The sequence below is a fragment of the Coffea arabica genome, chromosome 5c, assembly GCF_036785885.1.
Source record: "Coffea arabica cultivar ET-39 chromosome 5c, Coffea Arabica ET-39 HiFi, whole genome shotgun sequence".
NCBI classification, from domain to species: domain Eukaryota; kingdom Viridiplantae; phylum Streptophyta; class Magnoliopsida; order Gentianales; family Rubiaceae; genus Coffea; species Coffea arabica.
Genome location: NC_092319.1, coordinates 36322866 through 36349565, shown reverse-complemented (window position 1 = coordinate 36349565; position 26700 = coordinate 36322866). Strand labels below are relative to the sequence as shown.

General features: G+C 34.7%; 3 protein-coding genes across 3 annotated transcripts; 2 read left to right on the top strand and 1 right to left on the bottom strand.

Moving 5' to 3' along the window:
• Positions 1 to 238: 238 nt before the first annotated feature.
• LOC113690081 (cysteine-rich receptor-like protein kinase 10) lies at positions 239 to 7732 on the bottom strand. The gene is made up of 7 exons (XM_027207896.2): positions 6809 to 7732; positions 2742 to 2876; positions 2533 to 2657; positions 2234 to 2444; positions 1515 to 1752; positions 1259 to 1409; positions 239 to 913 (listed from the first exon to the last, which is right to left on the bottom strand). Exons 1-7 carry the CDS (start codon positions 7659 to 7661, stop codon positions 581 to 583), a joined length of 2046 nt encoding a protein of 681 aa, XP_027063697.1. The 5' UTR covers positions 7662 to 7732; the 3' UTR covers positions 239 to 580.
• Positions 7733 to 13217: 5485 nt separating this feature from the next.
• Positions 13218 to 16862, top strand: LOC113689347 (uncharacterized). The gene is made up of 4 exons (XM_072050013.1): positions 13218 to 15457; positions 15563 to 15871; positions 15938 to 16037; positions 16127 to 16862. The coding sequence occupies exons 1-4, from the start codon at positions 13218 to 13220 to the stop codon at positions 16751 to 16753; spliced, it is 3276 nt and encodes a 1091-aa protein (XP_071906114.1). The 3' UTR covers positions 16754 to 16862.
• A 163-nt stretch (positions 16863 to 17025) lies between these two features.
• On the top strand, positions 17026 to 17840 carry LOC113689346 (uncharacterized). Its single transcript, XM_027207130.2, has 3 exons — positions 17026 to 17159; positions 17283 to 17542; positions 17631 to 17840. The coding sequence occupies exons 1-3, from the start codon at positions 17039 to 17041 to the stop codon at positions 17838 to 17840; spliced, it is 591 nt and encodes a 196-aa protein (XP_027062931.2). The 5' UTR covers positions 17026 to 17038.
• The last annotated feature ends 8860 nt before the right edge of the window (positions 17841 to 26700 follow it).

Sequence of the window (26700 nt, the reverse complement as noted above, 5' to 3'; positions counted from 1 at the left end):
AAGGAATAACAAATACGAAGATTGTATGAATGCAAGTACAATGTTATTACAATAGAATACTTAAGAAAGCTTAGGTGATAATAAATCATTGAATGCTGAAAAAGTTCCAAATCAGGATGAATCTGATATAATTTAAACTCTTTTTAACTAATAACACACTCCAAGAATTGTGAACCAAGACAGCCTTTATATTGGTTTTGTTACCAAACGTATACAATGATATAATTGATAGACTCAGTTTGGAAGCCAACTTTGCTATGTACAAATGGTAAAAGTTCAAGACATACTGTTTGTTCGATCAGCTGGGGATTAATGTTCATAAATAAAATTGCTCTTCTATTTTTAAAAAATATCTAAAGAGCGACAACAACTTGCATTTTCTTTCAAGCACATCCTTATACCCCTATGGTGGAAGAAGTCAATTAGTGTGAAGAAGCAAACATTGAAGCGATCCCCTAATTTCCAACAATAGTGGGCAAATTTAGATACCTTCCTGGTTAATGAATCATGCTTCAAAATCTACAACATAATGCTGATGATGAACTTGATATTTTCTTCCAGAATTGGCCTATTTCTTCCTTCATCTGGGATATGGTTCAGTAATTGATGCATCATTGACAGAGCTTGGAGCTGAAATTCTTTGAGTGTTGGATTGATCAACTTCCAGCTCGTCTACCCTGCTCTCCGATCCATTGCTCCGGAAAACTGCCGGACGATGTGGAGTTGGGAGGGAAACAGAACCAGGATTGAGCATGCAGACCGCGGAAGCCATTGTGGGTCTTTTACTGGCATCTTCTTCAACACATAGTAAGCCAACTTGGATGCATTGAATGACTTCATTTCTGGCATAAGAATCTCCAATGCTTGAATCCAAAAGAGCTAAAGTTTGGCCGCGTCTCCAATGGTTCCAAGCCTGTTCGAAATAATCCCACTCATGAGGTGTACATTCTTAAAAACTTCAATTAGCTTAAATAGATATACAGGTAAATGTCAATATTCACAATAGGCAATTGTCAATACTCTCTATTTCAAGTTTATTCATATAAAAAGATTGATTAATCTTTCTTCCATTGACAGTGTATACACTGTTGTCAGTATTGGATGAACAATAATTATGCAAAATTTGAATTTTAAATTTAAATTTTGCATACATGTTATGAATCTAACGGTGATAGTATATACACTGTCTGATATATGAGATTTATTCATAAAAAAAAAAAGTAACAACTACAGCAAAGGTTTTGCAATTTGTACTTACATAGCTTAGAAGGTCTTCGGAATCTCTAGATTGATGGAAGTCACTGCTCTTCTTGCCCGTGACAATTTCCAAAATTACAACCCCAAAACTAAACACGTCTGACTTTAGTGAGAACTGACCCCACCTTGTGTATTCAGGAGCCATATAACCACTACAAGCCACAACGATTGTTATAATCAGTACAAAGATAATCCGAATGATGCAAACAAATTTTCCATAATTTTCCATGAAAAGATAGTGTGGGAGCAAAACTTACACTGTCCCAGCAATTCTATTTGTGTTTCCTTCATATTGATCAACTCCACAAATCTTTGCCATGCCAAAATCTGCTATCTTTGGACTCATATTTCCATCCAATAATATATTACTTACTTTGAGATCGCGATGAACAATTCTTAGACGAGAATCCTCATGCAGATAAAGAAGTCCTTTTGCTATACCTCCAATGATATTGTAACGTCTTGACCAGTTCAATGATAGTTTATTTTCTGGATCTACACAAATTTAAACACAATATATTGTGCTAGCATTGATAATTATTAAATCAATAATTCCAGAAAGCATAATCAAATAGGTAAATTACATCTTTAGCTTTTAAAATATAAATGCACTCTCAGTTTAGTTCTTAAATTTTTATTGTGGACACTTCACCCTAAAGGTTTTAAATTGTCCCACTTCAGTATAATTATTAATGAAATCATCCCACTTTGATCATTACTTGCCATTATCCCATTAGTTTTGACAATTGAGTGAGTGATTGTGACAAATGCGATGCATTAGGAGGTGAAGTATCCAAAATTAAAGTTTAAGAACTAAAGTTTGAGTGCGTCTGTGGTTTAAGGGTCTAAACTAGAATTCACACCAATTAAACATTTTTCTAGAGGCGATTTCCATAAAATGGCAAGTCAAGTAAAATAGAACAAGATCACATGGAACAACAAAAAATTACTATAAATATGTCTAGATTGAACCCACCAAAGAGAAAGTAGTCAAGGCTTTTGTTGGCAACAAATTCATAGATGAGTATCTTTTCTTCTCCTTCCAGGCAAAATCCCAATAGCCGAACTAGATTTCTGTGTTGAAGCTTTGCAACTACTACAATTTCATTTTTAAATTCTTCTGCACCTTGCACTGAGCTCCTTGACAGCCTTTTAACAGCTACTTCTTGTCCATTACCAAGTACACCCTGAGTAAACATGCATACTTGAATTTAATTGAAATATTAAATGTGTAGATATTCAAATTCACAAAAGCAAAATATTTCATGCAAAGACCTTGTATACACGACCAAATCCACCTTCGCCAATTTTGTTATCCACAGAGAAGTTATTTGTGGCAATTTGAATTTCAGTTAAGCTATACTGTAAGGATTCGGCTGTTAAGATTTCAGCAACTCCATCTGCACCAGGGATAAGCAACTTCACTCAATTTATTAGTTCAAAAACCTCTGAGGTTTCCTGTAATTGCAATCAATAAACTTTACCACTTGTTTCCGGTGCCATTGCAACATAACTCTTCCGCAATCTTCTTTTCAGGAAAACTAAAGCCATGACAAATAGCGCAACAGCAACCCCAATTAATGGGACAGCAATTGAAAAAGCTGCTCTTCGCCCTTTGCCTGGATGAAAGTTAGTTTAATTTAGCTTCGAAAGTCAGCTGATCATAGGAGATCAAGTTTATTAAACTTCGGGGCAGAGTCACTCTGAGACAGCCTTACATAGACAAAAAGCTAGAGTTGAGATCCTCTCTATTACTTTCTCACCATTTATGTGCCTAAATTTTTCATAACAATCTATTTATGTCAATAATTTTACTTCCACAAGTAGATCAACATACTTAAAATTCATTCTCATTTATGAATTTTTTGTCATTCAATCTGTACAAAACACTTTGATGGTGCAATATGGGCCAAAATTATGATAAAAAATGTGAAGTTTGATCCAATAGTAAAATTTAATCAATTTAATTTGAATTTTTTGATATACTTTAAACAACACCAGAAATATAATTTGGATGACCATTTATTTCAAACATAGTATTATAACCATGTTTACTTAGGTGTAATGGAGAACAAATTTTCTTCAATTAATGGAGAAGGGCCTAACCCAAAAAGCTATGCAAAAACACATTATTTGAAAGAATTTTTTTTTCAAATATTCTTTAAAAGTTTTTCACTACCATTTGGTCTCACATGCTTCATGTTGATGGTAAATGAAGAGAGATTTTCATCATCAATTTTCAATATTATGGATTAATATTAAGAAACTCCGCTGAGGTTTGAACATATACAAGCTTAACTGTGTTTGGACCAAATTACAACTACCCATTGTATGCGAGGCTGTCCAAACCCAGTGATTATTAAGAAATGACAACAATGCCAAATATTTTGGAAATAAAACCACACAAATGAGATTGCTTTTTTAGGCCAAAGAATTGCTATAGATGAAAAAGGGTTGAAGAAAATTATTTACCAAATTAAGAAGAGAGACAAATCACCAAAAATTCTTTAGCCTATGCACTTGTAGCCTTGTGTCGAAGTGCAAATCCTTATATCTTATTCGCTGGATGATTTCGCACCACGCATCTGTGGTCCTGTGAAATTGGATAGCATAAGTTTTCTTCGCTTTCAGAAGACCACGGATCTGAGATGGGAAATCATCCAACGAAGTGTTTCCTCTGCTGTGTTTTTTGTTCTTTTGTCATGTATTTGTTTTCATTATTTCATTTTGATTTTTTATGACCCTACATGAAGAATACATGGCAATATACATAGTTATTAAACTCAATCGGACAAGAAATCCAGCACAGGGACCATGGCAATGGGTGACTTGTTTAACCAATCAGTCATTGGTTGAACTAGTGGTGATTGGTTAAACTAGTGGGTACTAAATTAATATTTACAAATATAAAATAGTAATAAAGTACTTTTAAATACTAAGTATTATACTTTGAAAGATATATAATGAACATACAAATATTAATAGAAGATTCAATTTCATTTTACTGTACTTGCACTTGAATAAATAACACATTCAAATATAGAACAAAATTGTATCACTTATTTCAAAGATATAGCATCATTTTTATTATTTTATCTTTCAAAAATAAAATAATTTTTAACAACTCAAATATTGTAAGTTTGAAAGGTAAAAGAATTAATTGTATAACAGGTAAAAGAATTAATTGTATAACAAAAAAGTAAACAAGTTTATGTAATAAAACATTTAATTATCAAGTAAAAACTAAGCAAGTAGTAAAATTTTATACACATTTAAATGAAAATCCAACATACAAATCTAGTAAAAAATATATTAGACTTTATTTAAAAAACAATGATCCACAATTGTATTAGAAAAAAGAACCTAGTCAACTGGAAAACCGGACGGGCTCCAATTGAACCACCATGTCAAACAGGTTTGGTTGGACCAATTCATTCTCCAATCAAACTGGAAATCCTTTCGGCCGGATGGTCGAGTTATTGGTAGGATTACAAATGAATTGAATCACCTACGAGCAATTCAATCCAAAGCTCAACTCGAACTCGACCAATATCGAACTCGAGTCGAGCTCAACCTGATCAAGTCGAACTCGAATTCAAAGATATTCAGCTTATTAGTTCATAAGCCGACTTAATTATATATATATATATATATTATTTTTTATTTTAATAGTAAAATTACGTATACATTCCTAATATTTTATTATTTGTTAAGAAAATTATTATTTTAGTTCCTTTTTAAAAATTAAAATAATTTTTTTAAACTCGAGTTTGAATTCAAACTCGATTCAAATTTGAGTCAAGTTCGAGCTCGAGTTGTTACATTGAGAGCTTGTTGAGTTCAAGCTCGAGTTTGAGCTTGATAAAACTAAGTCAAGTTTGAATCGATTAAACCAAAGTCGACTCTACTCAACTCGTTTATAGCCTATTTCATTGGGCTGATTGTTTCAACTGCTAGGGTCATGCCATGTTCAATAACTATAGGGGATGAAATAAAAAGTAAAACAAAAAATCCATTGTGAAACAAATGTAAAAAAAATTTATTTGGCAAGAAAACAATGATAGGATTTAAAAGTGGAGGAGAAAGGAAATTTGAATTTAAGATCTCTAAATCCTAAGGTCTCAACCTTAGCCACTAAGCATATAGTGCGTTACCTCATGATCTCTTGTGCATGTGAAATTATCCTATTATCCTGGCCCCTTGAACTTTCTTTGAAAGTGGATCACTGATTTTTCCTTTTTAGGCTAAATTAACTTCAAAGAGGGTAAATATGGTATTGGTTGATTTCAATGCTAATATTTGTCTTGTATATTTTTTTCTCAGCTATTTTCTACTTTGGGCTCTTGAACTATAGACATACTACCACTTTAATCATTAAATTTCAAAGTTAAGCACTTTATTTCTTAAAATATGAAATTCATCTTACTTTAGTTCTTAATAATTGTATTCAAAATTTTGACATCTAGTTTTGTCACAAAACAAAGAAAGATCAAATGGCTTCACGTTGCCAAAGCACAACTAAGGTAAAATTGCGATTTTGAAACCACAAGGGGTTAAGAGGCAAAACATTAAACCACAAAGAAGTAACATTAATTTAATTATTTAATATCATATTTCAAACTAGCAAACAAATTATATTGCACTATAACGGAAAATCTTTTACATGCATACAATACATCATCGATCTTCTTCAATGTCTTTGTCTTAAAGTGGAAAAACTAAAATGGATTCTTCTTTGCATTATGCCATAGTAATTTCATTTTTTTACATCAATTTTGTTATCAATACCATTCATAATATAACTCATGTACTATTTTAGTTAAACTCAAAAGTTAAATTAAAAATACCAAACTTTTTCCATTTGATTAATCATTGCAAAATTTTCCATGAACTTAAACCCTTTTACACTATATAAATGTTTCTAGCAAATTGAATGCAAAAACTTTCTCAAATGCACTTTATATTCATGTATGCTGATCAACCAATCAAAATAAAATTATAACATAAGTATATGAGTTTTAAAAAACCATATCATAGATAAATGGATAGATAACTAAATAAAAACGTAATGCAAAAGTGCCCAACCCATTTTCGGACGTCAGGCCATCATGGTTAAAGGGATTCCGCAATGACCATAACAATACTACTTCAACAGTTGAACATATATTCAATAGTTATTACAGTCCTAATGCTTGCAAAAAGACTAAATTTACTGTCCATAAATGACAAATGATGGATCCAAATTTGCATGTGATCTGCTAATGCTGAAATCTTACTGTTGCGTATTCAACTAAAATTTGACTTAGAAAATTCAATAAGTTACGTGGTGGTCTTCTATAGGTACATATTTTCGTTTGAAAGTGAATTCACACCCCTCATCCTATATTTACATATTCTACCAACTTCAATAATATTAATTCCAATAATAAAGGTATGAATTTAAAATGAAGGCATGTGAATTTAGTACTACAAACAAGAAATTGTAAGAATTAAGATTGTATTCAACACCAATTCCAAGAAGAGACGGCCATAGCAAGGCTGCAGAACTTACCTTCAGTGGATATAGGAGGAGGACCGCCAGGAGAGTTTGGCGATGCAGAGGATACAGTATCATAGAAGCTGGAGACCTCATACCTCAGGTTACAGCTTGGATAAATTACTCTCCCTCCCTGCTTGTTGGAACAGCACGCGGGTACATCTATTATAGCCTCCGTGAGGCAACTTTTGCAGTCATAAGGGGATAGATCTGGTGTGCACTGCGTAAGGGTATACAATCTCTTTTGATCAGTGGAATAATTGCCTTCTTCGACAGCAAACTTTTTGCCCATGGTATGATTTGCAGCCTTATCCGCAGCGTTATGCAACAAATTGATCAATACCATTTTGAATTTGTCCCAGTCAGGTCCAGGGACATCGAATGGATTGCGCCTAGTCAAATTCTCTCCCAAATCAGCCCTGGAGAAGATCGTCTGGTCAGAAAAACGTAACAAGCACTCGTCATACCAAACAATAGCAGCTGTTTGATTCGGGCACTCATGAAGTAGTCGTGTGTGGGCATCTGCGACGCATTCTTTGCAAACATCAGTGTTGACATCACCTCGACAGAGAAAGAGGCCATAGACCTTGTTTGAAGGGTCATCGCCAGTACTGAAATTATAGAAGCCATTGTTGTCTGTCCGAGATGCATGCGAAGACAGATTGTCAAGCAAGAAATTCAGATTGGTTCTGTAAATGCTGCCGGAATTGTATGTAATATTTCCACAGTAAGAGTCAAGATAGTTCCAGGGGCTTGTGTCGCTGGAAGTGGAACAACAATATTCAATGGTATGGAAGCTAAGCAAACAAAGCATGTAACATTTGAAGTGGAACAACAAATTTCTGGAGATCATTTCAAAGGAAGGCATCAAAAGAGTAAAAGGCTAACAACCTACAAACTAGATTGGTAGATTAGGAGCCAAATTATGTATTGTTTGAGGGATCATGAAAGTTGTATAAGCCAGGAAAACTTATGGCCTGGGAAAACTTGACCTTGGCAAGTCTTACAACCAACTCGCCTGGACCTGAACCATCAGCTGACTGGTCTGTAACCAAGATTCAATACGCCAGTAATAGATTTTGACCGTTTGACAAAAAATATATATATAATGGATTTTGACGGGATTGCAAATTCAGGATGCTAACAAATATCAAACAACGTCATCGTGGAGGATAATTGTAATTTGACTAATGCTCTATTGAGTAAAGTGGGCCCAAATTGAATCTCTATCTACTAGTTCAATACTTTTAAGAAAAAGTTCTCTATATATAGTTAAAAGGATAAATTATACACATAATCCCCTATAGATTCATTGATTGTCACATGACAACCCTAATATTTTCAATATTCATATAAACCGTCTATGGTTTCATATAAAATAGAAATTTTACAAAAAAATATCTTATGTTACACTAATAGTTGAACTACTATTATTGCCCTTACTTAAATATTAAATCGAACAACAATTACACCACCTTGTATAAAGTTATAGAAGAATTATGTGGATAAATACAAAATCTATAAAGGGTTAAAGTGGATATTTATAAATTGTAGGAGCATTAAGTGGATATTATTAATTCACCACATGCATTTTTGGAGCACATCTAGTTCAATCACTGTAACCATTGATGTTTTCCGTCTATTTTTCATATTACATGAAACAATAGGGGTTTATGCCGATATTTTGAAATGTAAAGGAGATCATATATTAATATAAAAATCCAAGGTGATTAGATGTAATTTACCATAAAATCCCGTAAAGTCTGTCACATTTTAATTGGATTGGAACTTTCCAATAATTTTCGTTGTAAAAAATGCCAATAAACTGTCCAACTACTTGTGTTTGCAATACATACGTGTTCACCATTCTGTCAAACTGATTTACATTTCTTAATCTTCTTTTGATTAATTCAAAGGAACCCTCAAGGAAAGCAACGTCTACCCATTTATTAATGACCAAATCCGCGTTGCTTTGCTTTAAAAAATTCATCAAGTTTAAGGGCCACTTTTTGAACATATTTACAATGATGCCTGCAGCATCAGTAAGAAGCGACCATTATGATGGTTGCTGATCTTTGTTTTTGCAAGAAACCGGTCACAATAGAGCTACTCCTGTAAATCCTCGTTTATGTTATCAGTTTTTGTGAACCAGGGTTTTTCGAGAATGAAAAGGAACTAATATTCTCTTGCTCCATATTCTAACTTAAGCGATGACCAACCTAAAAATCCCCACTACACTACTAAGTAGTAGGCCATAATATATGCTTTCCTGCTGTGGATGAGAGAGAGAGAGAGGATTGGAGGAGGAAAAGAAAGAGAAGGAAATCTTTGTTATTGCTTTGCATTAGAATCTTTAAGAATACCCTATGGTGCCTTATGATCATGTTCTAAAGGATATAATCCTGAAAATTTAATGATGAAAACAAAAAGAATTCATGGCTGAAGATTCAGTTTCAACGATGAAGGTTTGACATTTTCATTGGAGAACCTAGTAAATTCTTTAATATAGGAAGAAAATCAAAAAGAGCTCTAACATTTAAAGGAAATTTGTGATCCTATTGCCAATTGCGTTTGTACACATATCTTCTCAATGATCCAATATACTCTTCTTTAGACTGACCCTCCATTTCGTTGACCTCATTTTGATACGTCGAGAGCTACATACATTAAGCAAAACCGCTATGATTATCTAACCTAAAAAAATTTAAGGGTAAATTACATTTTACCCCACTATGGTTTACCCTTTTGAACATAACCCCCCTATGACTTCAAAAGCTATACATAACCTCCTTGTAGTTTGAATTAAAGTGTCAAAGTAACGGAAATAGTTACTCGTAATGGAACTTTTAAAAATGTTGAAATTACCCTTATAAATACATGACACATTAACCCCGTCTGATTTTTATATTTTACCATATAATTCCATTATGATTTTCAAAATATACACATAACCCTCCTTGGTTAATACATAAATTTCAACTTTACATAAGGGTAATTTTGACATTTTAGGTGACGCCGTTATGAATGATTATTTTCGTCACTTTGACACTTTAATCCAAACCATAAGGGGATTATGTATAGTTTTTAAAATCATAGCTGTAGACACCAAATTTTGGTGTAATTTCATTTACTGTTTATTTTTAGTTTTTTATTTGTCGTGTTCGTTTTATTCGATTTTTAGTTTTTAGTTTCTAGTTTTATTTCTATTTTTAAGTTTTTAGCATAGAATTTCTTGAAAGTGAAAAAAAAAAAGAAAAAAAGTGAAAAATGATGAAAAATGAAAAATGAAAGAAAAAGATTGAAAATGGCAATTTTGTTGTTTTAGTTTGTTTATTCTGATATATTTGTAATTAAAATTGTTGTTTTTGTTATTATTTAGTTTTACTTTTATTTTTGTTAAATTATTAAGTTAAAAAAAAAAAAAAGAGGATTTGCGGCATGCAAGCTGCGTTTTGTCGCAGCTTGCAAGGAAAGGCTGGGCAGCCCCTTGGCTGCAAATTATAGAAGAAAGGACTGGGTTTTAGGGTTGAGGAGTCCCATATAAATAGAAAAAGAGAACATCAGCCGCAAGAGGAGAGGTTTTTGAAGGGACGGCTAAAAAATCTGGCAAAGGATTGAAGGAAAAACAGAGTTGGCGGCTAGGGAGAAAAACAATAGTAAGCAGGCTACGGGGTTTCTTAGTGAGGAAAGGATGACAAAACGGGAAGAGGCAGAGACCAAAGAAAGTGTGGGCTGAAAGGGAAAACTGAAAACAACCGAGAGAAGATTTTTGAGGGTTTTACGGCTAGAAAAAGGGACAGCAGCCGTGGATGAAAACACTACAAGAAAAATGTCCTATTATGACATACCTATAAGGACACTTTTTTGTAAGTGTCATTTTACATGTTTTATGAAGACAAAAAAAAGTGAGTGCCATAATAAAATAACATGAACCAAATACCATTGCACTTTGTTTTATATTTTTCTAAATTGAAAAATTTGAGATGTCAAATTAGAATAGCTATTAGGGCATTAATTGTGAATGTCAGCAGAAGTAATAGGAAATTGAGATAGAAACGACGTAGTTTTGTCACTGGTATAAATGAAATGGAGAGAAAGCGCGGGGAAAAGAAAAAAAAAAACGCGGCAAGGAAAATTTTGCCGCTTCACTAAAGTTTGCCCAATACATTTCTCTTTGAAAGGTCTCCGCCTCTTACAATTCATACCAAAAAATTCCCTCAGTTTCTTCTCCAAATCTAAACCCTTGGACCCTATTCACAAAATCCATCATCGTCAAAATCAACCTTCCATTTCTGCCTCTTTTTTTCATTCTTTAATCCCTACCCTCTCTCTTTCTATCTTGAGTTTTTAGATGCACTCCAATTTGACCAGAAGAAGAGAAGGATGGTTTAGCGATTAAAAGGTAAGTGTATTATGGGTTTTTGAAAATCATATGCTTTGCCTGCCCACTGAATTATTTTCTCCCCTGTTGCTAGTTTGATTTTTTTTTCTTTTTTAAAAATCTGATTTCTATGTTGAGTATTAATAATGTGATGGAGAAAAACATGGGGCAATATTAAAAGCAGTTGGCTGGTTGATTGATTGCTGGTTTTTTTTGCTCGTATCTAATGTAATGCCATATGGAATGTGTCCGCCTCCTTGTTTCGGCCTTGGGGCCATCGACAGTACCAATTCAGGACTCAGGAGGCAGTCCCATTCTCCCACCGCGGCCGATTGTTAATCTTAAGCAAGACAAACCCATCAAACCCTGCCGTGTGATTTGGTATTTGGCGACTAAGCCCGATCGATCAATTGAGGCTTCCTTTTGCAATCCTGTTGAATTTCTAAGCACCTTTTGCATTTACTTTAGCCTATTGATTCCACAAAGTACTTTGGCAGTCAGGTAATAATACGCTGATACAAAGTATAATAAAGTGTATAAAAATAGTGGTGGAGTTTTTTTTTAAATTCAAGTACAAAAGTGGAAGGGAAAAGGGGAAAAATGGATGTCTGAGAAGTGAATCAGGACATTATGATTATGTAGTTAATGCTTCTCTCAACCGAGTTGGAACTTGGGAATTGGTTTCTATTCCTACGTTAGTGCAACTGGTCTGGCACAAAATATAGGATGTAGAATCCCAGGTGCTTTACTTCTACTGACTAGTAACTACTAAGAATGTCAAAGATGGTGTATTGTTCATGTCATTTGGTTTCGGAAAAACATGTAAAATTTGGCAAAGTCAGAACTAGTGAATTGGGAAGAAAGTTAACTGTTAGCAATTGTTTGAGTTGTAGTTGAGTTTCCAAACTTGATTCATATTATGGTAATATGGCAATTAAGTTTACCAGAAAAATAATTGGCACCAATACAGAGGTTTCTAAATTTTAACTTGTAAAGCGAAGTTGGTCCCTCAAACATGAACATAAAATCTTTTTATTTCTTGAGTTTAAATAAAATTCCTACTATCCCAATGCTTTTTATGAAAATGTTATTCAATGAGAATAATTTGCATTTGTGGTTTTCTGTTCACATGGGGAAAATGTGCATGCCTTGGATCATTTTCGTGCATATGTTGGTGCATTTATATATGTACATAGAGAAAGTAAGCTGATGCCTTGTTCTGTTTGCTTCATAATAATGTGCATGCCTTGTTCTGTTTGCATAGTAAGCTGATGCATTTATATATGTTGGTGCATTTATATTTTCATGCCCTGTTCTGTTTGTTTCAGAATAATTAGGAAAAGTCATTCAGCACTTTTGGTTCTTTCTCATTTTTTAAAAATATTCTTCAAGAAATTTGCAAGCTGATGTTATTTTTCTTGTTGAATAATTAGAGAAGTACGTATAGCACCTATTCAAAATATTAAAATTTTACTAAAGTTCATTAATGTTTCACCACAGGTTTGAATTGAAGATAGCTATCTGTGAAAAGAAATCATTTTGAAGACGTTGCACATTGATTTCGCTAGAGGTACAAGCCAACTTATATTCTTGTGTTCTTTTTTATTAGGAATTAGATTAAGTTACATATATGATATTAAATTTGTTCATTTGTTTGAACCTGTAATGTACGTTCATTTTCATCTTTTGGTCATTTGGATTCTTAATTTTTTTTAAACTGGAGTGTCATTGCAGTAGATATATTATATGACCTGCAAATTTTATTCTTAACATTGATTTGTGTAAAAAACTATTTACTTGGTGACACGTGATAAATGGCTAGTAGCGGAAAACCTTTGGGGTTCTCATGTCTTGTGCTTTTATCTCAAACAGTGACCTTCTCGTTGACTTTCAAATAGCTTCTTGGTATCCTAATAATTTTTTTGTTGTATGAGTGATGCACTTTGTTAATATTATTCTTAATTGCTTTCTTTTGCTTATATATGTATATGTATATGTATGTATGTGTATATTTTAAGGTTAAATTTGTCATGGTTACAGAATATGGATAAAACTTGGATGCAAAAGAATAGACGAAGCAAAGAATATTGGGATGGTTTGCAAAAATTCTTAGATTATGCATTCCAGAATTCAAGTATAAATGGGATGATATTATGTCCATGTAAAGAATGTAAGTGTGGTGTATGTATTACCAGGGAGAATGCAGAACTTCATTTGAAAGTTTATGGTTTTGTTAAAGGATACACCCATTGGGCAGCTCATGGAGAATTTGTTTACTCTAGTGCACCAAAACCTACTTCCTATGATATCTCACATGGGGTACGGGATGAACTTGATGACATGCATGGTTTGGTTCATGATGCAATGGGAATTCCTGAACAAGATTATACAAGGATAGATGGAACTGAATACAAAAGCCAATTGCCCAATGTAGAAGCTGAAAAGTTTTACAATCTAATTGATAATTCTAACAAAGAGCTTTACTCTGGATGTAAAAGATTCTCAAAACTTTCCTTTATGATTCGGCTGCTTCACCTCAAATGCCTTGGTAAACTCAGCAACAAAATTTTTGATATGTTACTTGATTTGTTGAAAGAAGCCTTTCCAGATGCGATGGATGGTTTGCCTAAGTCTTATTATGAAGCTGAAAAGTTAATGAAGGAATTAGGACTTGGGTATGATAAATATGATGCATGTCCGAATGACTGCACTTTGTATTGGGGGGTAGATGCAAGAAGAAAGCATTGTGAAACATGTAAAGAATCTAGATGGGTTAAATCTGAAAATGATCCGACTGGTGAGGGAAGAAAAATACCGCATAAGGTTTTATGGCATTTTCCCCTAAAACATAGGTTACAACGCCTATTTATGTCCTCCAAAATTGCAGGCCATATGAGATGGCATGCAGAAGGTCGTACTAAGGATGGTAACATGAGGCACCCTGCTGATTCTCCATCTTGGCAAACATTTGACTTTCATCATCCAGAATTTTCTCAAGATTCTCGTAATGTGAGGTTGGGCCTAGCATCAGATGGATTTAACCCATTCAAAAATATGAGTTCAACTCATAGCACTTGGCCGGTAATATTGATGCCATATAATTTGCCGCCATGGATGTGTATGAAACAACCGAACTTTATGTTGTCATTGTTGATACCCGGTCCATTTGCACCAGGAAATAATATTGATATATATTTAAAACCTCTCATAGCAGAATTAAAGGAATTGTGGGATGTTGGAGTGAATACATATGATGCATCAAGAAAAGAAAACTTTCAACTTCGTGCAGCACTTTTATGGACCATCAGTGACTTTCCAGGTTATGCAATCCTCTCCGGATGGAGCACTAAAGGAAAACTTGCATGTCCTGTATGCCATAAATACACATCTTCACAGCATCTGCAAAATTGGGGAAAATATTGCTATATGGGGCATCGAAGGTACTTGGAAATGAACCATCCATTTCGCAAAGATGCTAAATCTTTCAATGGAGCTGTAGAGTATGGAAAACCACCAGGAAGGTTAATGGGGTCTACAATTTTAGATGAGTTAGCTGGTTATAGTATTAAACTTGGGAAGACAGTTAGTGACAATCCAGAATTGCCATTTAATTGGAAAAAATTAAGTATTTTCTTTGATTTGCCCTATTGGAAAGACAATATGATACGTCATAATCTTGACGTTATGCACATTGAGAAGAACATCTGTGAGATCATTGTGGCTACATTGTTGAATCTGGAAAAAACCAAAGATAATAAAAAGTCACGTCTTGACCTTCGTGATATGGGTATAAGATCAGAATTGCATCCCATTGAGAAGGGAAATGGTAGGAGTGTTCTGCCTCCAGCTTGCTTTACAATGAAAAAGAAGGAAAAAGAGATATTTTGCAAAGTTTTGAAAGGGATAAAAGTTCCAGATGGCTACGCAGCAAATATTTCTAGATGTGTTAAAGTAAAGCCACCAAAAATTTCTGGATTAAAAAGTCATGATTACCATATTTTGATGCAACAACTTCTCCCAATAGCTCTGCGCAGGACTTTATCAAAAGCAGTTCGCTCTCCTTTAGTCAAATTGAGCAGGTATTTTCGCAAGTTGTGCTCCAAAGTTTTGGATCCAGCAGATTTAGTTCATTTGGAAAAAGAGATTGGTATCATACTTTGTCAATTAGAAAGGATTTTTCCACCATCCTTTTTTAATGTGATGGTACATCTAGCTGTTCATTTGGTTAGCGAAGCAAAAATAGGAGGGCCTGTCCATTATCGGTGGATGTATCCTATAGAAAGGTACTCATGAAATATTTAAGTGAAGTATTTTGAAAATTTTAGACATTTTTTATCATTAACTTCATCTCAATATTCTAAACCTGAATTAAAACTTGCCTTGTCAAGGTATTTAGGAACTTTGAAATCCTACGTCCGAAATAGAAGTCGACCAGAAGGCTGTATTGCTGAAGGGTATTTAGCTGAGGAATGTTTGAATTTTTGTTCCTTATACCTAGCTGATTATGTTGAAACGAAGTTTAATCGGACAAGTAGAAATGATGATGTGGGCAACACCTCAAGTGAAGGCTTCGATGTATTTTCCAGTTCATGTCGTCCATTAGGAAAAGGAACTCCAACAAATTTCAGCAATGAAATTTTGAGAAAAGCACATCAATATGTGCTATTTAATTGCGACCACATCAAGCCATATGTTGAGTAAGTAAATTCCTTTCAATTCAAAAAATTATATATGTTAAATACTTAGTGAGTTTCTATATGCAGCCAACACCATAAAATGGTGGAGGAGCAAAATCCATGTGCTGGAAAACATGTCATTGAGCGTATTCATTGTGAGAACTTTGCAGATTGGTTTTCGGACCATGTAAGCTCAACAATCTTACAGGTTCTATTATCTTTTTTTTTTATGCATAAAAGAAGAAATTTGTCATTGTTACATTTTGTATATAATAGGTTAAGCAGATTCAAGTGGCTGATGGTGTTGACATCTCCAAAGATTTGAAACTTCTGGCTAGGGGTCCAAATAATGTGGGGAGAACATATCAAAAGATTCTTGTCAATGGCTTTCGCTTCCATACAAGACAATTAGAATCTCAGAGGAAAACTCAGAATAGTGGGGTTCTTGTCAATGCAACAACATCAAGCTTTTCGAGTACTAAAGATAATAATCCAATTTTAAGTGACTTGGCTTACTATGGTATTTTGACGAATATCCTTGAGTTAAATTACACTGAAGGCCGAACTGTCACCTTATTTGAATGTGATTGGATATCAAAAGGCAAAAGATTAAAGCAAGATGAGGATGGATTCACATTGGCCAACTTCAAGAATGTAAAGCCTCACCCTGAGCCATATGTGATAGCAACCCAAGTTTCACAAGTTTTTTATGTTGAAGACCCTTTAGCTGAAGGCTGGAGTGTTGTTGTTGCTACATCTCCTAGGAATGAGTTTATGATGGACCCCGTATGTGATATTGAGATGTATTTGCAGAGCACAATTACCTCAACAACTCAAATGGACAATGAGAATGAAGACATTCGATGGGTTCGAGAAGATGATGGAGATGAAATACTCCACTAGCCTGAATTGTTGAAATGTTTGGTTTTTGCTATTAAAACTGTAAAAGTTGTAACTATAAACGTGGTTGCAATTTCACATGCATTTTTTTGTAGATGCAAATTCAGATTAACCTTGTTGTGTCTTTGCATTTGTCTATTTTAAAATTTCTGTTTTAACTTACTTACTTGCACTTTAAAATTGATTTGTTAGTAGATGAAAATTTTCAGTCTAGTTGTAGCCTTTCTATTATCATATTCGTTTGAGATTTTGCTATCCTTTTTGTATTTGTGTTCTTTTATTTGTTAAATGTTTTTATTTGTAGGAATGGCAAGGACTAAAAGACAGAAGATTACTGGAAATACACTTGTTGATCAACACGAGGATATAGCTGAAAATCAGATTCACATTGAGGAGCCTAACTCTACAGGTACATCTCTAATAAGTCATGCCCAGTTCTGATTTTCATTCTTGAGATTCAGTTTCAAAACTTTTAGTTCTACTAGTTTCTTTTGGTAATGAAATTCACCGGTGTCATATTTCATGGTTATAGATGAAGAAAATGCAGATGAAAATTCACAAAGAAAAACTAGAGGGCCAACATATATGACAGAAATATGGGGTAAACCTAGTAGTTGTCATCGGTACAAAGTTAGATTTGATAAGGATGGTGAGCCTGTTGGCAAGAACAAGTCCAAATTTACTGAGTTCTTAGGAACAATAGCAAGAAATGGAAAGTATGCTCCTCTAGACGTGACAGATTGGCGTGAAATGACAAATGATAAGAAGCAAGACATGCTTGTATTGGTGAAGGTAATGCACATTTTGCTTGATGCAAATATACAGCTGTACCCTTTATATGACAAAAATATGGATCTAACTATTTGAGGTGTTATTGTAGGAAAAATTTCGTCTTCCTCCAGGTGCAGATTTTTGGACTTTGAAATCAATCGGCAAAAAATGGAGAAATTGGAAATCAGCTTTAAAGGCAAAATATTACAATCCAAATGAATCCATTGAGAGTCAAATTAACAATAGGGATCAGCGGATCTTGAAAGATCAGTGGAGAAATCTTCTGGCTTACTGGAGCTTAGAGGAAACAAAGGTATAACTGTTTTAACTATTAAATATCAAGCATTATGTTGAGATTATAAGTTTTCACTATTTTTCTATAATTTCAGAATACCAGCGAGAAGAATAAGATGAGTCGGGCTAAGAAAACAATGAATCATAAGACAGGGAAGAAATCGTATGCTCAAATTCGAAAGAAATTGGTAAATCTTTTAAACCTTTTAGTTTCATTTAGTTTTTTCTTGTATCACCTAGTGGTCTTATGAAGACTTCATTTTCTATAGATGAAAAAATTAGGTCATCTCCCATCACGAGTTGATATGTTCGAACACTGTTATACTGACTCAAACGGAAACCCGGGAAATGATGACGTTGCAGCTACATTAGTAAGTTATTAATTGGTTGATGAAATTAGTACTCTAAATGACTTAAATTGTCTACTAACTTAGGACTGATTTTATCTTCATTAATGTAAGATAATCGACTTTAGTAATATTGAATTTTTTCTGGATTTTAAATACAGCAAGCTTTGAAGGAAAAAGTTAGCCAACTTCCCCCTGGTTCTAATGATGATGTTGGTCGTAATGATGCATTTGCCCAAGTATTTGGGGAAGATAACAATGGGCGTGTGCGCATGTATGGTCTAGGTGTGACACCATCAGACAAATGGGGTAACGTACCTAGTCGCAGCACTTGTCAGCGTATCGTTATGGAGCAAAAGGCAGCAATTTCTAAGATGGAAGATAAATTTGCTGAGCAAGATCAGCAGCTGAAAGACCAAGCCAAAGAACTTGCAGAGCTCAAAGCAATGGTGTGTCAGCAGCAAAATAGTGGCTCAAAAACTGGTGGCTCGATAAATTCAACGTCCTCTAATCATGTTTCAAAATCTCCTATGGGTGCTCGTTCTCTTCAGGTATATTCATGATTATTTTTCAAGAATTTATTGTGATTATACCATATGAGGATACTCACTTTTGTTGTTTGAAACTTGTTGATTCATTAAACTGCTATTTTGTTTGGTTATACTGAATAGTAAAACATGGTAATTTCAACTTAGTAAAGTCATGGTTATTAAGTTTTATTGCTGAAAATTGGAGAAATGCTCAAAATGCAGGGGAAACTCTACCAAATTTTTTTAAAAAAATAAATCTACCTAATTCAATTCTATGACTTCAAATTATCTTGTAGGAAGGTGATTGGGTGGATATTTTCAGCTTGTTTGATCCAACAAAATGTCTAGCTATTGGTCGCCTCCAAGGAATTGATCCTTCTAAAGTTGTTGGTGGACAACCATTAGGACCATGTTGGTGTGAAATACTAGTACAAATCGTGATGGAACGCAATGAACAATTGATTAGGCCTTATGGGCTATTGCAAACAATTGAAGATGCACTTGGTGCACCGATTGCTTGGCCACTGAAATTGGTATAATTTGACACAAGATTGTTCAAGTTTTTTTCTTTACAAATATTTGTAAGTTGGATGGATAATGAAGTGGTGTTCTTACTTAATCTACTAATTTTATAGGTGAAGATTCATGAGGATTGACAGTAGCCTTTTGTTTGGAGAAGCAAGAGTTGGACATCAGCCTTTTGTTAGAGAAGCAAGAGTTGGACAGCAGCCTTTTGTTTAGAGAAGCAATACTAGTTTTTGAGTTCAAATTTGTGGAATATTTTGTGTTCTTGAGAATGTTGCTGGATTCTATTGCAAGAGTTGGATGACAGCCTTTTGTTTAAAGAAGTATTAATGCTAGTTTTTGAATTAACTTCAGATTTGTGGAACTTTTTGCTTTATTTAGGATGTCACCAGTTTTTTACTGTCAAGCAGATTTATATTCTTTGGCATAGTGGCTGTCTTACAATTGCATATTATGTGTTTGGCGTATTGTATTAGGAGATTAGAGTAGAAAATTTAGATGAAAATTGCACAAAAAAAAGACATCTATTGAGGCACTTGCCAATGCCGACATTGAAACTAATGCACCTAGTAAAACCACATATCGTGACACTTTTTGAGTGTTTGGAGATTCCTTTTTACAATGGTAGAAAATGCCTTGAAAGATAGGTAAACACTACACTATAAACTGCCTCCATTAATGTATATAATGCACTTCATTGTGCCTAGACAATTACTTTTTGGCAACATGTAAAAGTGTCCTAAAAAGAGCAAAAATAATACCAAGTAAAGTGCCTTTATAGGGCATCTTTAGAGGCATTGGTGTGTGCCTATTTGCAATTTCTATCATGGCAATTGTGAATGCATCAAATTCATTAAACATGACGTTAAGAAACGCCTCCAACCTTTTCCAAACGGGTAGTTTAGTAGACATTTGATGTGTGCGCCTCAATAGTCTAAGTGCCTCTAAAAGTTTCCTATTGCATCATTTTGTTGCGCCTCCAAATATAATTTTTCTTGTAGTTTTATTTAAGTTATTCTTTATGGGGTATGTGTACACCTCTTGGCTTGTAATAGATAGGGCTTGGAGGAGCATTCAATGAAGACCTATCGAAGTCATGTGCCTAGCTAGCAAATGTAATAGTTAGGGCTTTAATCGTCTTATGTGTCTTGCATGCTTAGTTGCTACGTGTTAATTTGCTTTGTTAGGGTCTTGCATCTAGTCGAGCATGCTAAATGTTATGTGCTATGTGTTTATGAGTGTTTGGCATGTCTACTCGCTTTCCATAGCCATGAATGAATGTGATGGATGAATGTACGTTTCCGCTAGTCCAACGCTAGTCGGAATTCATAGAATGGGCTAGTCCAACGCTAGACCCTTAGGGATTTCCCCTCGTTAGTACATGTTTGCATGTTCATTACATGTCATGCATTTTTCTTAGTTTTATCATTTTGCATGCCCCTCGAACCCCTTTTCCCTCCATTTTAGGATTTTTGCATTTCTTGCTAGTTATAGGGTTCATTTGCTTGTGAGTCCCCTTAAATATGGGATATAGACGAGTGTGGCTTTTTCTAAGCCTTAGCACGCTTGTATTCCCTCTATAAAAGGGCAAATTGAGTCACGATTTAGGTCTCCCCGTACCCAATATGCATGAATTCCCTAGGCTCATGCATTTTTAAATCCACTCTACCATTTTATGCCCTCATCACACTTTCATCTTTCCTCCCATTTTGCACACGTGCACCTTTATGTTTCTTCACTTGCACGCGAACACTTTATCATCACTTGCACACATGCACTTCATATTATCATTTCACATACCGTACCTTGCCCACTCACGTGCACATTTTCATTTACATATTTATTGTTTTTATTACTTTTTTAAACTCATGTCCTCACATTGCATACATGCATTCCATTCATTTGCATCTCACTCGCATTATTCGTGACCTCTCCAAAGGATCATTATTGGGCTTCACAATTAATGTGATTGGCATCACTCAAGCTTTGGAGAGAAATTTTACCCCCCATGTCCCCCTAGGTCTAGGGTTTGCATTCATGTAGTACATCCAAATGTAATAAATTCTTTGGTTAAAACAAGAAAATTTTTGATTAAATCACGCAACTAGCCTTGGCTAGGTCGAAGGGGTGCCTTGGATTTTTATCCTTGCCTTCCCCTTCGTCAAATGTGACTCCCGAACCTTTTTCGTTGGTTTACGTGGACTAGGAGTCGTTTAAAAGGGGTTTCTTACTACTTTTTCCTATTTTTCTTTAAAAATTCATTTTTAGGTGACTTGGTACACCTTAACTCATTACCAAATGGCGACTCCGATTTTTTATTTCAAAAAAACCCTTTTTAAACTATAATTTTGGGTCAAATCGTCGCATTCTCAAAACCCCATTGAGGCCCACTTTTTTTTTAAATCAAAATTCATTTTCCAACCACAAATTGAATCAAAAAATACATTTTTTTTCAAACCATTTTATTTATTTATCAAAAAATGGGGCGCGACAGTTGGCGACTCCACTGGGGACTTAGAGAGTCCGAGCAAATTTGATTTAGTCAATCTTTTTCTTCTTTTAACCTTTTCATATATCGCATTTGGATGTTTAGGGTTGCATTTTTCTTTTTTAGGATTTTTGCATTTCGCGCGTATCAACTCGCTCCCTCACACATTTGCGTACGATTGATTTGATGGATGAATGATTTATGTGATGTGATCTCGCGCTTTGCATTGCATTTGGGGGGGGTGTGTCACCTTTAGAGCCTTGCGTTGGTTCTCAACCCTTTCCCTCAAAATAGGGAACACTTCATACGTGCACGTTTATTTATTGTTATCCCATTTTGTTTTTTTTTTTCGTGGGCGCCATCCCACACCTCCTTGTAGGATTAGGATCGATTGCCTTGGGTAGGCGGATGGTGTGCTCTGCGCCCATAGCGCTACCTAAGGGATCACTCGAGCCACCGATCGAAGGCCTTGGGAGTGATGACCCTTGGCCTTTGGGTCTGAAGGCTTGGGGACCTTTTAAACCTTATCGAGTCTAGTCGCATTAGTGAACCCCAGCCTCATGCATCCATGTTAGAATTTTCCTAGGTTAGAGTCAGTCTCACCCTTTTTTAAGCACATTAGGCACGAGGGAAGGGGTTCCACCCCTTTTACTTGTTTTTATTGTATTTCTTTTCTTAATTGCTCCCAATATGTTATGTGTACTATCAATTGCACTAACCATTCTTTTGTTTTCTTGGATTGCATTCATGTGCCTTAGCAATAAGAGGCCTTTTTGGCACTCTTTTAGTGACTTACCCACTAGATGACTCACATGTTTAAATTTCAGTTATTACACTTGATTTTCAATAAATACATTTCATTTTTAGACCTTTTCCCCCCGATGTATTATTTATGTCCTTTAGGCCATATTTGTCACATATTTACATCGCTTTAATAAATGGCATCACGCATAAACCATAGAAAGGGAATGCCACATAGGGAATCCCGTATTTAGGAATAAGCCACCTTGTGTCTCGGATACTTAATCCAGTGAGACTTGCACGTTTACATTTTGTACCATCCAAAGGGGTAGTGCACAAGGTAAGGTAGGATCCGATCATTTTCATAGAGTGATTTTTGGAATATGAGCGTCTAATAATCACTTTTTGGCCATTTTATCAAAGTTGGTAAAAATCCCTTGCGCAAAGGACATTAATTTGAAAAAATTCACAAATGACTCCTCCTATTGAGACGATAAATAAATTGGGGCCAAAATTTGATTTTTAGAAGGCTCATAGGCTAAATGCATTGTAATAAATTTTTGAAATTACCAGTGGATAGCTTGATTTTTTAATAAGCTCCCAATTCCATTCAATCCATTGGACCATTTCCTTCATCAATTTCATCCAATCCATTTTATCAATTTGTTCATTTTTAGGGCAATTTAGTCGATTTTTGAATAAATCACCAATTTCATTCAATTCATTTGATTAGTTAGGGCAATTTTGTCGATTTCTGATAAATCATCAATTTCGTCCGATTCATTTGACCAGTTTACCCTTTTAGGGCGATTTGGTCAATTTTGAATAAATTCTCGATTTCATTCAATTCATTTGACCAATTTCATTTTTTAGGATGATCCGGTCCATTTTGAATAAAATTCTCAATTTCATTCGATCAACTTCCTTTTTTAGGATGATTCGGTCAATTTTGAGTAAATTTCACTCCATTCATTTGACCCGTTTCCCTTTTTAAGGTAATTCGGTTGATTTTAAATAAATTGTCAATTTCATTCCATCCATTTGACCAATTAGGGTTTCAATGAAGAAATTCAAATTGGAAAACCTAGTCGATTTTGAGAAAACCATCCATTGCATTCAGCCATTTGATCAGTTGGGGTTTTTACCCATACTTCACTGAGAAAATTTTGTCAAACGAATTCCGGTCTCTTCGATAGGAAGTTCGTCAAGGTCAAACCCGTGCGTTTTTGCAAATTATTGTATCGATCAAAAGTGATCGATCCATTCGGACGTTGACCTCATTTTGACAAAGTGTCTCTCGTCACTCCAATTGACCAAATTTTTCAAAATTATTTTTCACTCAACGATTTGATCAGATCCATCAGGTATGGTATAGTGCCTACCCTAGAGGATTACATTTTCATGTTAGGCCTACCCTTGGCACAAAAGGGTTCCCCCATAGGACATGCATACCGATTTTTATTCTTACTTACTGACTCTGGGTATTTTTCCTTTTGTTTTTCCCCCTCCCCTGCATTCATAAAAATACTTCAATAAAGGGAAAATATTTTTCTATATCTGATGGCACCTCCGATCTAATAAAGTGTCAAAACTGCAAGTGTTATTTAATTCTTTGGCAGATCCTACAATGAAAACATAAATGATCTATCTGGAAGCTCTACGCTAAAGCCTCTGAGAGATTTTGTATTTGTTTTCCAAAGGGAAATTCAGTTTATTTGATTTGTTAATACATTTTGTTCCAAAAGAAAAGGAGACAAAAGTGTATATTTTGAGCTCTTTACGAGTTTCTCTCTTCTCATTTGTATCATAATTGAATGAGAATTTTTGTTTCAAACTTTTTCAGCAATAAAATTTTTGTACAATCATTGTTTTGCGTATATTTATGTACATTTCATTCTTTATTCTTATTCATTGGAGATTTCATGATGAATTTTAAGAAATAAGACTAAATTGGAATTTTTTCAACCTCCTGCCTGAAAATTCACAATAAGAGTGCTCAGAATCAAAAGAGGTCACTCAAAAGTCCCTATGAGATTCCTTTCCTCCTTCATTTGACCCCAAAATAAAATCAGTCACATTGATTGATAAATTGGGGCCATCTTTGCTTGAAAATATCCATTGTGTTTAACCGATTCAGTTCACATCTAAGTGAAAGCAAAAATGTGCATTACTCTTGTTTGTTTTGAAAATTTGGAATGATACTTCGAGCATTCTTTTCTCTACCTATACACATTTTATCATTTGCTCTCCCATTTGAGCCTTTGAAAGAATAATTTCGTTTCAAATAAGAGCGCTAATGATCACTATCCTATATTGGAAAATTTTCAAATATCAAAAGGGAGTGGACTTCCAATGAGCATTGCGTTACGTTGATTGTCATGAAGTGTAAGAATGATACTTTGGTCATCGTTTCTACAACCTAAACACTGATCATCCCTTGCATCCTCATTTGAGCTAAAAATTGGTGGTTCTTTTCGAGTGCACATATGATCGTACCCCACATTGGGGAAGGAGATTGGGGAATTTTGAAAAAGAGGAAAAAAAAGGGAAAAGCAAAAATGCTAGAATAAGGAGGGGAATTTGATTCCACTTGGGTTCCAATTTTGGAAAAAAGAAAAGGAAGAGATTTGTCCGCACGGACCGCCTATGTTTCACAAATATGGATGAACAAGAGTCTTCCTCAGTCAGTTAATTCAGATACATGCCAGAAATTTCGCATTAACGAAAGTTTCCTTTCAGAGTTATTGTAAGGGACGGAACAAAGGTCAGGCCCTCTTCTTTTCCAATCAAACATTCTATCCCTAGTTATCCCTTTTGAGCCATCAAAATAAATTATTTCGTTTGGCAACCCCTGAGAATCGCAAACCCCACACTGGGGCAAGTTTGAGTTGAAAAAGGAAAATTTCAGGAAGTGAAAAAGTGAAAAGCAACAAAATCAAAAGACAAAAGAAGAAAAGAGGACCTCAGTTCAAAAAATAAACTGGGCCAAATTTTGTGAAAGTTCAAAAGAATGGCAAAAAGCCAAAAAATCAAAGAAGAAAGAAAATGAAAGAGAAAAAGCCTCAATTGAGCATAAACTCTGGGGCAAGTCTTGATTTAGTCCTAAAATAGGGTTGGCACAACAATGCGATCTCAGATTACTTAAACCACTCTTGAAATCTGCCTTCAAGCCTTAACTTTTCTAAACACCCCACCAGACCCCATTATAAAAGCCGAAAGTCCTGATTTCTGTTCTTTGCAATGGCCCTGGCAAGAAAATTTCTGATGTCAGAAAATTTTAGCTGTAGTTCTGAATTGCTTGGGTATGGGGTTGACTCTACTCATCTTGTGAAAACTCACAAAATTGAAAAAAATGCAAGAAAATGCAGAAAATTTCGACGCTGAAATCCTTGGTGAATGATGGAAAAAATGCAAACAAAGTCTGAGATCTTTGAGTTCAAAATAGGGGCAATTTTGAAAAATGCGATCTTCGGTGCAATGTCCTTGAAAGATTTATTCTTTAACTATCGTTTTCAAACCACATTACAAGATAATAAAGTCCATCGTTGACTTATTCCTTCATGACAATCCAAAGTGAAGATTATGCTCGTAAAAAAAACCATCAATCATTTGTGATCATAGGGGTATAACCAGTTTTCACATGTTTAATTCCCGTTTCTACCCATTTTGTTGCAAGCCTATAAAACTTATACGTTGACTAAGTTTTCTTAAGAAATAAGAGTGACAAACTCTTTGCTTTCACTAAGATGTGGTATTGAAGGAATTACAATTTTGGGCACAAGAACCAAACAAATCTTGACTTCTCATTTCCCTTAACCCCCTCAAAAATCAGAAATAAGATCATTGGATTGCTCCTGAAAAATGAGTCAATAAGGAATGGTGACCCATCACTCAAAGCATTAATGCTAAAGTGGGGAAGAAATCTTTCGTAATTTGGCATTATTTTGAGAAATTCATCATGAAATTTGCTATATGAGTTTAAGCAAGACATTTCAATTTCCTTCGCATGCTATGTTAGGAAAAGCAATTGCTTACTTTGTTCAAATAAATGGAGGGTCATTCAAACAAATTTTTTGCAATTAAATAGGCCTACATTGGGGCAAATTTTCATGTGAGAGATTTTGTAAAATAGCCCACACTGGGGCAAAATTTTTTGTAATACATTTGAGGATGTCAAAACCAATCACGTTGCTCTTTTCAAATAAGAAAGTTGAATGCATGTCATACTTTGGCCAGCCCCCTGTGCAGGTATTC

Bases quoted from the DNA above. Each gene is read 5' to 3' on its own strand.
- LOC113690081 (XM_027207896.2), bottom strand. From the start codon at position 7,661: ATGCCTTCCTTTGAAATGATCTCCAGAAATTTGTTGTTCCACTTCAAA. The intron at 2,877-6,808 runs GTAAGTTCTGCA...ACTTTCATCCAG, and splicing joins TCCTCCTATATCCACTGAAG to GCAAAGGGCGAAGAGCAGCT. The intron at 1,753-2,233 runs GTGGGTTCAATC...AAATTTGTGTAG, and splicing joins CCTTGACTACTTTCTCTTTG to ATCCAGAAAATAAACTATCA.
- LOC113689347 (XM_072050013.1), top strand. From the start codon at position 13,218: ATGGATAAAACTTGGATGCAAAAGAATAGACGAAGCAAAGAATATTGG. The intron at 15,458-15,562 runs GTACTCATGAAA...TGCCTTGTCAAG, and splicing joins TGGATGTATCCTATAGAAAG to GTATTTAGGAACTTTGAAAT. The intron at 15,872-15,937 runs GTAAGTAAATTC...TTCTATATGCAG, and splicing joins CACATCAAGCCATATGTTGA to CCAACACCATAAAATGGTGG.
- LOC113689346 (XM_027207130.2), top strand. From the start codon at position 17,039: ATGTTTTTATTTGTAGGAATGGCAAGGACTAAAAGACAGAAGATTACT. The intron at 17,160-17,282 runs GTACATCTCTAA...TCATGGTTATAG, and splicing joins TGAGGAGCCTAACTCTACAG to ATGAAGAAAATGCAGATGAA. The intron at 17,543-17,630 runs GTAATGCACATT...GTGTTATTGTAG, and splicing joins ACATGCTTGTATTGGTGAAG to GAAAAATTTCGTCTTCCTCC.